At 42.4% G+C, this 13,779-nt stretch overlaps 1 protein-coding gene across 1 annotated transcript; it reads left to right on the top strand.

Annotated features, from left to right (window-relative positions):
• Positions 1-3,849: 3,849 nt before the first annotated feature.
• Positions 3,850-9,621, top strand: LOC140422091 (uncharacterized). The gene is made up of 2 exons (XM_072507108.1): positions 3,850-3,969; positions 4,912-9,621. The coding sequence occupies exon 2, from the start codon at positions 5,249-5,251 to the stop codon at positions 5,924-5,926; it is 678 nt and encodes a 225-aa protein (XP_072363209.1). The 5' UTR covers positions 3,850-3,969; positions 4,912-5,248; the 3' UTR covers positions 5,927-9,621.
• Positions 9,622-13,779: the final 4,158 nt, after the last annotated feature.

Below are 13,779 nucleotides of genomic sequence, written 5' to 3'. Positions count from 1 at the left end.
CTGTTTGCTTCGAGCAAAGAAACCATTACTGTATTTTGAATTCCAAGTCGTTTGTAAATTACTAAGTATAATCATCACAAGTAAAGCTTTCAGCAGGGGCCTGAATTGAGAACATTTTGATTTTGTAACCACAAGAAGATTACTCTCTTTATAATCAATAGATACCAATAAAATTTCATTTTGCATCCGAGAAGTCTAGTGCAAATTTCTGCCTCGTTAATTGTATAGGAGAATACAGTAACACAAAGGCACTCTTCATCAGTCTCGACCCTGAGTTTGAAAAACCCTGCCATAACTTAATGGTACAAGAAATAAGGGGACACAGATTTCAGGTTTTGCAGAAGAGTTATATCTCTATCACAGCATTGTCTTGATGGGCTGAATAGCCTCCTTCACAGCCCCATGATTGTGATGTAAAGAGAAAAATTTCAGCTGTACCACTCTCTCTAACCCCCCCAAATCACTCTTCTCTGGTGCCATTCTCATAAATCTCCTCTGCATTCTCTCTGAGAACTTTATATTTTCTTAAAGTGTGGGGCCCACAAATAGGGTTCCATTCTAGAGGGATAGAATTGAAAAGCAGGGAGATTATGTTCAACTTGTTTAGAACCAGGCTTAGACTACACTGGGAGGACTGTCAACATTTGTGATCTCCATTTAGAAAAAGGAACTAGAGGCACTGGAGAAAGTTCAACAAAAATTCATAAGAATAATACCAGAACTGAGAGCATTTCACCCTCAGGAAAGATTGAGGCTGCTTTTCTCTAGAAAAGAGAAGACTGAAGGATGACGTGATGGAAATCTTTCAGATGATGAAGGAGGTCAATAATCCAATAGGGATTTGATGAGAAACCTCTTTACCCAGTGAGTGGTGAGAATGTGGAACTCACTACCACAGCGAGTGGTTGAGGTGAGCAGCATGAATACATTGAAGGGGAAGCTCGATACATACATGGGGAGAAAGGAATAGAAGGATATGCTGATGGGGGAGATGAAGAGGGGTGGGTGGAGGCTCTTGTGGAACATAAATACTGACAGAGACCAATTGTGCTGATGCGCTCCAAGGCTCAAAGAACATCAGACTAATGAAGATTTTGACCAATGGATGAGCGAGTTATTGACACAAAACAAAGCCATTTTGAACTTGCTGTCTCCAAAAGAGAATCCAAAATGTTGGAGTCTGGGAAATGAACTGAAAAATGAAGCTCCGCCTACAACTGAGCCAGAAGAATAGAGTTTAAATGTGGGATTGACCGGGACATTCCCTTTGGATTGAAACAATGGGGAAACTACACACCTGGAAGAAAATAAAGTTCAAAACTTGAACTCTGAACAGACTATTCGAAACTGAACTTGAAAACTCACATCTGAGCAGCAATGAGGACTCTCCTCTCGCAGAAGGAACTTTGGACGATAATTATTGTAAGAAGAAAACTTTCAGAAAATATAGCGAGCAATTATGTTTTCCATCTTAAGTGAACTGTGATTCCTGGACATGGAATTTAGCAGTGTGCTGTTAGCAAGATGGACTTGTGAATGTGAAGGGGACAATGGAGGGATTATTATGTCTTTAACAGATTATCAGATATTTAAACACAGGAAAACATAGGAACAGGAGTAGGCCATTCAGCCCCTCGAGCCTGCTCCACCATTCAATAAGATCATGGCTGTTGTTAAAATATACAGAAGGGTGTAAGTTGTAATATTCTAAATGGGGTATTACGAGGGTGATACATTTTCATTTCTTCCTGCGGAAGATGTTGTGAAGATCTAGTTTCATGATTCATGTTTAAGAAATATAACTTTTAGTTTGGGAATTGGATTTTTTAAAATTTAAGATAAATGGAAAACCTGGGTTGAGAATCTTACAGGAACACCCTCAGGGAATTCGCAATCACCCATGTTGACTTAAGAAGTCAAAGCTGGAAGGGTAAGATCTGTAAAAGGGCAGCTGAGCTCTTTTTGCTGGAGTCCTGGAGACATCGGGTCTGACAATTACTGCCCTGTCTTTGTCACAGAGGTGAATTCGACATGCAGACCTCTGGGTCGAAAGGTATGGTTTTTGAAGCTGAACGCTTTAAACATCTGTTGGACATCCCAAAGAGTCTGTGTTGCCATGGGGATAAGTGATTCAGGGTGGAGCCTTGGTTTGAATTCTGGGTGTTTCTCATGGAAAGCTGGCAATCTGCAGTTCGCTTGGAAGTAGTCAGCTGTGGGACCAGGAGCTGTGAGACCAGAAGTCAAGAGGGCCGTGAGGAACCAGGGGTGTTGCTAATGTTTAAGTCTTTTAGTAAGAAGATAGTGAAGCCCACGTTGGACTGAGAGGTCCACAATTTTGAGGTATTCAAGGAAAGTTGGAGGGTTGTTCATCCGAAAGCTAATGGAAGGACCTCCATAAAATCTTGGCTAGCAGGGGCACGATGGGAATTCCAGATATTATTGACATCACTGTCTATATTGCAGCCACATATTTATTTATCTGCGATCACATAATCTCACCTCACAGAAAGAGGCAGTTCGGTCCATCGTGCCTCTGTTGGCTCTTTGAAAGAGCTACTTAATTAGTCCCATGATCCTGTCCTTTCCCCATGAACCCTGCAAACTAATCCCCTTCCAGTATTTATCCAACTCCCTTTGCTGAATCTGCTTCCACCAGCCTTTCAGACAGTGCATTCCGGATCACAACACCTCATTGTGTAAAGATTTATCTTTCTCATTTCCCCTCTGGCTTTTATGTCAATCACCTTAAATCTGTGTCCTCTGGTTAACAATCCCTTTGTCAGTGGAAACAGTTTCCCTTTATTTATTTGAGGTAAACCAGTCATGATCTTGTCCAAATTCATTTAAAAGAAAGGTCCTGAACAGTCCCATTGTTCTGCCCATGGAACAATTTACATAAAAGCTTACATTCAATAAAATTAACCCAGTGACAGCAATGAGCAATTGTCTGCTTAAAACAAGTCTGATTCCAGATTGGGTAATGCTCATTCACGTGTTTAAAGTGGGTTTCCAGAACGGTCTTGAGCAAAGTTGGATTCTAGTCCTGGAGATACTGAATGTCCCTGGGGCAAATTTGCAAAATGACTGTTGGCTCAGGAATCGGAGGAAGATTCACAGATCCACATTGAATGGTCGCAAATTCAGGAGATGAAAATCACTTGTGTCTTTCATCAGCATACTATCTTTAAAAAATAAATACGGATAAATATTTACTATTTCAGAGTCCTGTCTTGCCTTTCTTTCAAATTGAAGCATTTTAGAGGGTCAATTTGGAACTGAGTAATTGGCACCTGTAACCAAATTAAACTGAGCCTAAATATTAATTATATACCCCTTAAAATCTGACAGAGAAAGATTCACGAGGATGATACCAGAACTGAGTTACAGGATAGATTGAACAGGCTGGGGATATTTTCTCTGGGAAAGAGAAGGTTGAAGACTGACCTGATAGTGATTTTAATGGGTGTGATGGGGTTGACATCATCAAGTCATGACTGATCACAGGATATAAATTCCAAACTGACAGTTCCAGTTGTCACAGAAAATGCTGTCGGCCACACACTCCTTTCTCCCTATTGATTTTAAGACTAATTAATCCCACTATTCGCCCCCGGTTCTCATCCCCTGAAGGTGCTGATTATCGGGTTCAGTTTCACTCCCACCTATTATCCTCCCCAATATGTTAGCCACACTGGGTTCCGTATGAATAATGGCGGGTATAACTCCCACAATCCCTCACGCTCGGGAAACTGCTCTATCCGCCGCGCAGGCGTCTCGGGATGCGCATGTCCAAGGGAGATGGAAACTGCGCATGTGTGGAAGTTTCACCCCCCCCCCAATTCGGCTGAGATGTTGACCAATGGGAAACTTGGAGGACCGGAAGGACTCTGGTCCTCCAGCCAGAGTGCGGCCTTTCTTGAGGATGAAGATTGAGTAAAAGACTAAAACGTCCTCCTGTCTCCAACATCTGTGAGTAAAACACTTTCATTTCTCCCCCCTTTCCATTTCTTTTCTCATTCTCACCTTCAATTGGTCACTTGCAGCAACTGAAGGGAAAGGAAGTGAATCCAGGGAGGGTGCAGACTCTGGAAAGCTTGGCCCAGGTCTCTCTCTCTCTCTCTAAGATATTGGCATCCTTTCCTCCCTCAGCTTGACACATTTATTTGTCTGGCTAAAAGGATGGTCTCTTTCCTGATGTTCACAATTAAAAGGCTGCTTTCCGAGGAGGTGGCTGACAGTAAATTAATATCAGACAGAGAAATATCCAGTATTGTTATATTATGCAGATTAGATATATTATTTATGGTTCTGTAATAAAGTACATTTATTATTTCTAGTTGTGTAACATTGTATTGTCGCTACATTTTATATTTCCAGACACAGAGTCATTGAGTCACAGAAGCAATCCATTCTGTAACTGACAGGAGAAATGTTTGTGATTTTGTGAAACCTGTTTTTGATGTATCAGCTATTTAAAGTCGAATTTATCATGTCTATTCAAATATTGGCCATGCCAGTGATGCCGCTATCTTAAGAAGGATAAATAAATTCAGAGTGTTGTGGATGTTCAGTCACTGAGTTTGTTCAAGACAGAGAATAGAGGAATTTTGGATATTTTAGGAATGAACGGACTTGGGGTGAGCGCAGGGATGTGAAGATCAGCCGTTATCTGATGAAGTGACAGAATAGTCTTGAGGGGCTGAATGGCCTCCTGCTGTTCCAGTTTCTCATGTTCTAATGTTATAAGAATTATCAGGAGTAAACAATGGCGACAGAAGGAGCGGGGGAAGTGAGGGTGCATGGGGAGGATTACAGTCAAGATGGGGGAACAACTGAATCAAATATAAAATGGTCTGTTCTGAATTTCTGTCCTGTACTGACAGTGATGACTTTTGAAAACACCTTTTACAGGATGTTCGAAGAGGACGATTTACAGACAGAAATCTCAAACCAATTGTCAAGATATGGCATTCACTCAATTCATCAGGATCTGAATCTCAAGGGTGATTTTTTGTCTCTTTTGTCGGCTTCAAGATATTTAAAATTTCAGTGTGACTGGAAAAGCACTGAGACGCACACACCTGAGTGGGAGTGTTCCAGTGCACTGACTGTGGAAAGAGCTTTAACCAGTTATCCAGTCTGAAAAAATCACAACGTTCCCAGCAGGGAGAGATTGCACCTTTGTTCGCTGTAAAGTCGAGGCTTCAATTGATCGTTCAACGTGGAGATAAACAAGGGCACCCACGCCATGGGGAAACCGTGGACATGTGGGGACTGTGGGAAGGGATTTTGTACCCCATCTGCACTGGAAACTCATCGACGTGGTCACACCGGAGAGAGGCCGTTCACTTGCTCTGTTTGTGGGAAGGGATTCACTCAGTTATCTCACCTGCAGACTCATCAGCGAGTTCACACTGGAGAGAAGCCGTTCACCTGCTCAGAGTGTGGAAAGGGATTCACTAATTCATCCAACCTGTTGGTGCACCAGCGGGTTCACACCAGGGAAAGGTCATTCATCTGCTCTGAATGTGGGAAGGGATTCAGTGATTCATCCACCCTGCTAACACACCAGCGAGTTCACACTGGGGAGAGACCGTTCACCTGTCCAGAGTGTAGGAAGAGATTCACTCAGTTATCCAATCTGCGGAAGCACCAACAAGTTCACACTGGGGAGAGGCCATTCACCTGCTCCGAGTGTGGAAAGGGATTCATTCAGTTATCCAACCTGCTAACACACAAGAGAATTCACACTGGAGAGAGGCCATTCTGTTGCTCTGGGTGTGAGAAGGGATTCACTGATCTATCCAACCTGCTGGCACATCAGCGAGTTCACACCGGGGAGAGTCCGTTCATCTGTTCTGAGTGTGGGAAGGGATTCACTCACTTGTCAAGTCTGCTAAGACACCAGCGAGTTCACAAGCGATGACAGGTTGGATTCTGCTGTTATTGCTGGTGTTAATCACATCCAGGACTGAACCATGTTCATTCTGACACTTGGTGAAGTGGGAGGGTCGCAGGGTTTCTTTCTGCTGGACTGGCCGGTCTCACAACTTTGCTTCCAGTGGGCTGATGCTCTTTGAGCCGAGGAGAGCACATTTCCCTGAAATGATCCACAAAAGCTGATGAAGGACATTTATTTTATCCTGGATAATAAATAGTGTTTTTCCTAACACTACAGGTAGATCTAAAATAAATATGTTCATAATAAATGGGACTTTGAATTAATGATTCTTTTGAGCGTATGTCTAGAAGTTTTACAGAATCAAGAGGAGGAGGGGGGGTTTAAACTAAAATAGTCAGGGGGTGGGAACCTATGTCAGGATTAAGAGCAGGGGGAATCAGAAACACAAGAAAAATACAGCAAAGAGAATAAAAAAAGCAGAGAAACCAAGGGCCTGTATCAGATAACGACATTGTAATAAATAGTAGGGACCGGTCAAGGAATGTTAAAAGGACTATCCTTTTTTTCCCCATAAATTTAGGATACCCAATTATTTTTTTCAATTAAAGGGGAATTTAGCGTGGTTAATCCACCTAACCTGCACATCTTTGGGTTGTGGGGGTGAAACCCACGCAGACAAAGGAGAATGTGCAAACTCCACACGAACGCTGACCCAGGGCTGGGAGCGAACCCGGGTCCTCAGCGCCGTGAGGCAGCAGGGCTAACCACTGTGCCACCCAAGGTTTTGTACTTGAATGCTCAGAGCATTTGAAATAAAATGGATGCATTCGCTGTGCAGACGGATGTCAAGGGGTCTCACACAGCAGATTGCTAAATCAAAGGGCATAGGATTACGGGTAGTGTCTTGAGATGGATAGAAAGCTGGTTCGCTGGCAGGAAGCAAAAAGTTGGAATGAATGTTTTTTTCCGATTGGCAGGCAGTGACTAGTGAAGTGCCACAGGTACTGTGCTGGAACCCCAACTGTTCACATTATATATTAATGATTTGGACAAGGAAAATAAGTTTGCAGATGATGCAAAGTTGGGAGAAGATGATCTGTGAGGAGGATGCAGAGATTATTCAGCAGGATTTAGACAGGCTGAGTGAGTGGGCATATGAATGGTAGTTTCAGTATAACCTGGATAAATGTTAGGTTAGCCACTTTGGTAGAAAAATAGGAAGGCAGATTATTATTTCAATGGGTGTTAGTTGAAAGAGGTGGAGACTCAGTGAGACTTTGGTGTCCTCATGCATCAGTCGCTGAGAGTAAACGTGCAGGTATAGGGCGGGGGGGAAAGAGGCAGCACCCAAAACACAGGGGAAATATATAATACAACAGGGTGCAGGGCCCACGAGCAGCACCCCCAAAAGAAGGTCAAGTTCTCCTGGTGAGGCCTCACCACCCTCACAGCGCTGGGACTATCCACTCCCCCACAGGTGACAACGGGGGGGGGGGGGGGGGTTCTCAAGCCATGAAGTTACCATGCTGGGCACGCACGGTGACACAGTGGTTAGCACTGCTGCCTCACAGCTCCAGGGACCCGGGTCCAATTCCAGCCTCGGGTGACTGGTCTGTGTGGAGTTTTCACTTTCGCCCCGTGTCTGCGTGGGTTTCCTTTGGGTGCTCCGGTTTCCTCCACAGTCCAAAGATGTGCAGGTTAGGTGAATTAGCCATACTAAATTGCCCCTTAGTGTCCAAAGGGTTAGGTGGGTTTACTGGGTTATGGGGATAGGGTGGAGGTGTGGGCTTAAGTAGGGTGCTCTTTCCAAGGGCCGGTGCAGACTTGATGGACCAAATGGCCTCCTTCTGCACTGTAAATTCTGTGGTCTAATGATGCACTAACATAGACCACACCGGCAAGATGTAGAGCACAAATGTACAGCCTAACCGCACTGTGTCTAGAACGAGTTAAAGATGCAAAATGTTTGTTTCTGTTACCATGGCGAATCCTGTGTTATGTTTTTGTTATTATTATTACTCCTGTGTGGTTTTTTTCTCTCTGGGCAGATACAATTGCGCAGTCGGAGTATGTGGATGATAAGTCTGTCTGTCATAAAATGAAAATCTTTCAATAAAAATAGTTTTGTTTTTTTAAAGTGAGTGCCCAAAAGTTTGGCAGATGGAAGATGATGTAGGAAAATGTAAAGTTATGCATTTTGGTAGGAGAACTAAAGGGGCTGAGCATTATTTAAATGGAGAAAGACGGCAGAACACTGCAGCACAGAGGGATTTGGGGGTCCTCATGCATAAATCACAAGGTTGGCATGCAAATTCAGCAGGTAATTGCCAAGATACATTGAATGTTGGCATTTATTTCAAAGGGAATGGAATATAAAAATAGGGATGTTCTACTAAAACTATACAAGGCAGTAGTTAGACCACACCATAAATACTGCGAGCAGTTTTGGTCCCTTTATCTAAGGAAAGACATACTATCATTGGAGGCAGTCCAGAGAATGCTTACAAGGTCGATCCAGGGTTTGAAGGGATTTTCTGATGAGGAGAGGTTGGGCCTGTACTAATTGGAGTTTAGAAGGATGAGAGGCGACCGTATTGAGACAGGATTCTCAGGGGGCTCGACACGATAGATACTGAGAGGATGTTTCCTCTTGTGGGAGAGCCTAGGACCAGAGAGCATCATCTCAGAGTAAGAGATTGTTGTGTTCTTTGTTTTTGTCCTTCAGGATGGTGAAGGTTGTAGTGTTAACAAAGAACAGCAAGCAGCGTTTAACAAACAAAGCTAATTATACTACACTGAATTAGATTCAAACATATTACTAAGGAATTAAACAAGTCAAGATGACACTACACTTCTACAACACTAAATTATTCTATCAGTTAAACTATCTCACACCTACTCTGTCTGGTTCCCTTCCACTCTCTCCCAGAAGTCAAGGAGGCCAGTGATATTTATATGGTTGCTCTATGGCACCATCTAGTGAGTAGAGTAGTAACATTACATTAACCCTTTATGTGCTTTATAAAATCCACATATTGTGATAGCCCCCTTTCTTTGAAAAATTTGATTCTTGCATTCAAAGTTACATACAGGCAGTGTAATGGCAATGTACAGTAATGAACATCAGTAAAAGTTATACGAGTTAAATCAGTGTTTTATAGTTCATAAATTGAGACGATCAGGTTTCTTCCTTCATCTCGTTGATGTTCTCAATCCAACTGTCATTGAGTCAGAATTTTTCTTCTTTTGATTCATATTTGCATCAGTAAGTTGAGCATCAGATGATGAAGTACTGAGTTTTAACCAATGTCCAGGAAACCTACTGTTGGAAAACAATTGTTGAGGTTGAATTGGAGTTGGAGGTTGCTTCACCTTCAACAATGCACGACGATTTCTCCTGAATATCGAACCTTCAGATGTTTTTGCAAGATAGGAATGTGGAGCTGCCTGACTTAAAACACGATCCACCTGTTGGATCTTGTACACGTCCACAATCTCCTGGAACTAGCGGAATCAGCTGTTTGGCTGACTTGTTGTAATACAAGCTTTGAGTTTGCTGTTGCTGTCTCATCTTGTTTACAATTGATTTATCATCAAGATTTGGTACAGTTAGGTTGGCAATGTTGTATGCAGCAGTCTGTTCATAAGAGGTTGCACTGACGAAAGACCTGTCGATAAAGGAGCAGCTCTATAACTTAATAAAGCTAGCACAAAATCTAGTCTCGCCTCGTATGCTTTCTTCAACAATTTCTTCACAATACCTACACCTTTCTCAGCATTCCCATTGGACCGGGTCCATTCCCAACTGTCGAAACAAGGTCCATTGTCCCTTTTGCCGATCAATGTTATCCCGTGTCTAGAAAAAACATCTTTTAGTTGACTTGATGACTGATTTTGAACTTGAGTTTGTAAGTTTAATCACTTCTGGATAATTTGAGTAATAGTCAATAATGACGAGGTAATCTTTGCCTTGAAAGTAGAAAACATCTATTCCCACTTTAGAACATTGAATTGTACAATATTCATCATTGGGAATTTATCTTTTTGTTAAGCAGACTAGTTTCTTTGACAAATGTCACAATCAGAAACATAATTTTAAATGTCTGAATTTATACCAGGGCAATATACGGATTGCCTCGCGCGTCATTTACATTCCTCAATACCCTGGTGTCCTTCATGGATCTGGGTAAGAATCTATCTTCTCAACTTTGTAGGAATGACTATTCTATCCAGTTTGAGGAAAACTCAATTTACCACAGAAAGGCCATTTTTAACATTTCTGAAGCAAGAACAGCTTGCATTTGGCCATCCATCAGTCATGTGATGAATCATTCACGGCAAAACTTCATCCTTTGCAGTTTCTTCTTTAATTAATCTTAATTTGCAATCAGAAACATGTAGTGTGTCAGCTAGCATGTCAGCTTGAGCTTCTATCACCTGCACAAGATCTGGAATCTTATCTTCATTTCAGTAGCACGTGATAATGTATCTGCAAGGATCAGAACTTTTCCTGGAGTATATACTGGACAAAAATCATATCTTCTTGGTCTCATTAGGATTCTCTGTAATCTGGGCGAATATCATTAAGACTCTTGTGAATTATTTACACACGCGGCCGATGATCAGTCTCAATCACAAATGTAGGTAGACCATAAACACAGGGAAATATTTCAACACCCTTCACCAGACCCAAGACATTCTTCCTCAATCTGTGCGCAGCATTGTTCAGTGGGCATCATGGCTCGAGAAGCATATGCTACCGGTCTCCACAGATCATTTTGAAGTCTTCTGTAGAAGAACAGCTCCCATCCTGACTTGACTCGTGTCCGTCGAGATCTTTGCCTACTTTGTCGGATCGTAAAATGTGCGAAGTGGGGCTGAGGTCAGTGCGGGTTTGAGGTCGGACTTTTCCGTTTCATGTTGTGAAGTCCAAGAAAAAGAAAAATATTTCTTGATCAATTGTCGACGCGCTGTTGTCCTAGACGAATGGTTCGGAACAAATTTGCCAAGAAAGTTGACAACTCCAAGCATTCTCAAGACTGCTTTTTTATCTGTCGTAACAGGCATTTTGTGTATAGCTTTAACTTTAGCACTGTCCGGTTGTACACCATCCTTAGATATGGGATCTCCCAAAAACCCAGTTTGGAAATCCCAAATTGACACTTGGATTTGAGCTTCAATCCATACAAATCAATGCGTCTTAACATTTGTAGTAGTCTGGAATTGTGCTCTTCTGGTGTTGCAGACCAGATAATATCATCGACGTACACCCGTACCCCACCAATACCTTCTGTAATGGTTTCCGTTGCTCTATGGAAATATTCTGATGCAGAGATGATTCCAAAGGGCATGCGATTGACACAATTTCTTCTGTACAGCGTATTAAAAGTACAGAGCTTTCTGCTGGACTTATCAAGTTGTAGTTGCCAAAATCCTTTTGAGGCATCTAACTTTTAAAAAACTTTTCACGTGTAATCTCTTCGCACTTAGGAATTGGATAGTGCTCTCGCCTGATATTCCAGTTCAGATCCTTTGGGTCTATACATCTTCGTAGATCTCTATTAGGCCTTCATATGCTTACCATGGAACTAACCCAACCAGTAGGTTCGATTATATGATGTTCAGTTTCTGCATACGGTCAAGTCCCTGCTTGTGACGTTCTTTGAGAGGGGCTGGTACTCTTCTCGAAGGATGTATTACTGGTGTAGCATTTTTTTTTAAGCTGTATTTTATAGGTAAACGGTAACATACCCAAACCAGTGAACACATTTGGAAACGTAGCTAGGATGTCCTGTATGTTATCTTGCTGTGAACTAACAGATTGAATGGCGCTGTGAATCCTTTTCACAAGATTTGGCGTTGTTAATAATAATCGCTTATTGTCACAAGTAGGTTTCAATGAAGTTACTGTGAAAAGCCCCTAGTCGCCACATTCCGGCGCCTGTTCGGGGAGGCTGGTACGGGAATTGAACCCGCGCTGCTGGGTCTTGTTCTGGATTACAAGCCAGCTGTTCAGCCCACTGTGCTAAACCAGCCCCTAGCATCAACACCTTGTAGAGATGATTTATTGGCATCAACTATTTCAAATCGCACTGGCAGGTGGATATCATTGTTACTTACTGTTAGACAACACAACCCTCTTGTGCTGATGATATTGCCACTGTAGTCCCTCAATTGGCATTTAGTAGCTTCAATTGGAGGAAAGAGGTGTGATACAGTGATCAAATTTGCATGAGCTCCAGTATCCAACTTGAAAAATATTTTGGACCCATTTACTTTCAATGATGTGTTCCAATCTTTCTTAATATGAACAGATGATATCTGCTTTGTCATTTTTCAGCATTATCAATCTTGTTGACTGCATCAACAAAGAATGTGTCTTCTAAATCGTATTGTTGTGCTTCAACATCGAAATGAGAACATTTTGCTTTGTTTTGCATACTTTGAATTTTCATGGCCTTGTTAAAAAAGTTTTTTGTATTAATTGGAGGCTTTTTTGTACTTGAACGGCACTGTGAAGCGTAATGATAAAGTTTGCCACAGTTTGTAGATACTTTCCCAATGGCTGGGCATTTTATTCCTTGGTGGGCGTGGCCACAGCGTGCACACATCACCAAGCTGCTTATGTCATTTGTAAAATGGCTGCCAGCTGCAGCGCGTCATTTTTAAAACTGCGCCACAGCTGTAATGGCGTCAGCAACGTTGTCGTCTTTCACGCCTTTTTCCCGGGACTGTATATCTGCAGACTGACTCGCGGCAAGCTCACTCACTCGGCACAAACATATTGCATCTTCTAACGATAAATTGTGCTGCCTAAGCAAATGCTCACAACGTTTTTCAATTTTAATGCCAAACACGATTTGGTTACTGAGGAGGGAATCAGTCTGCGCTCTTAAACGGAGACTCCATAGGATCCATCACCACCTCCAAAATATCCATCAGACCCTCCTCAATATCCATCGCCACCTCCACAATATCCATCGCCACCTCCACAATATCCATCGCCACCTCCTCAGTATCCATCGCCACCTCCTCAGTCTCCATCGTCACCTCCTCAATATCCCTCAATGAGCATCACTAAAAACATTTGCTCATTATCACATTGCTGTGTGTGGGATCTTGTGTGTAAATTAGCTGCTGTGTTTCCTACATTACAACAGTGACTACACTTCAAAAGTACTTCATTGGCTGTAAAGCACTTTGGGACGTTCTGTGGGTGTGGAAGGCGCTAGAGTAATGCATGTTTTTAAATTGAAGATTTGTTATCTGATCTTGTTTTCTGGAACTTAATTGATTTCAGCCACCCCCAACTTACCATTTAATAAAGTCACTTTGGTTCAGACAAGACTTTAACCAATTAAGACAAAGGCAGAATTCTCTGGATAGTAAATTTTAAAATACGTTTATTAAATGAAAAAGGTTTACTGAACAACTTTAAGACATTGACTTTTACAACTTCATGCGGGTGATCAATCTGTAGAAGTGTAACCCTCTCTGGCTCCTTCTTTGACAGTAATTCTTGTAGAATTCAGCCTCGGGAGTCTGGCTCCTACATTGACAGTAATTTCCTTGGAACTCGGCCTCGGGAGTCTTCAGTACTTGGCCAGCAAGGAAAACATTCGGAACCTCTACTTTTATCCCCAAAGTGACCATTATCTCACGTCAGAGGATAATTTGGTCACATTTGGGACACATACAGCAACCGACCTACGCCACAAACCTTGGCCCGAACCCAAACCTCCTCAGGATTTCAAACAAATACCTCCACCCTACCCAGTCAAAGGCCTGCTCTTGGTCCATTGGTACATTCACCTCTGGCACTCACCCCTCCACCTGTTCGCCCCAACAGGGTCATAATTATGTTTAACAACCTCCTA

Source organism: Scyliorhinus torazame, chromosome 5, assembly GCF_047496885.1.
Source record: "Scyliorhinus torazame isolate Kashiwa2021f chromosome 5, sScyTor2.1, whole genome shotgun sequence".
Taxonomy (NCBI): domain Eukaryota; kingdom Metazoa; phylum Chordata; class Chondrichthyes; order Carcharhiniformes; family Scyliorhinidae; genus Scyliorhinus; species Scyliorhinus torazame.
This window is presented reverse-complemented; position numbering and strand designations above follow the sequence as displayed.

Excerpts from the sequence above, each read along its gene's own strand:
- LOC140422091 (XM_072507108.1), top strand. The coding sequence starts at position 5,249 with ATGGGGAAACCGTGGACATGTGGGGACTGTGGGAAGGGATTTTGTACC.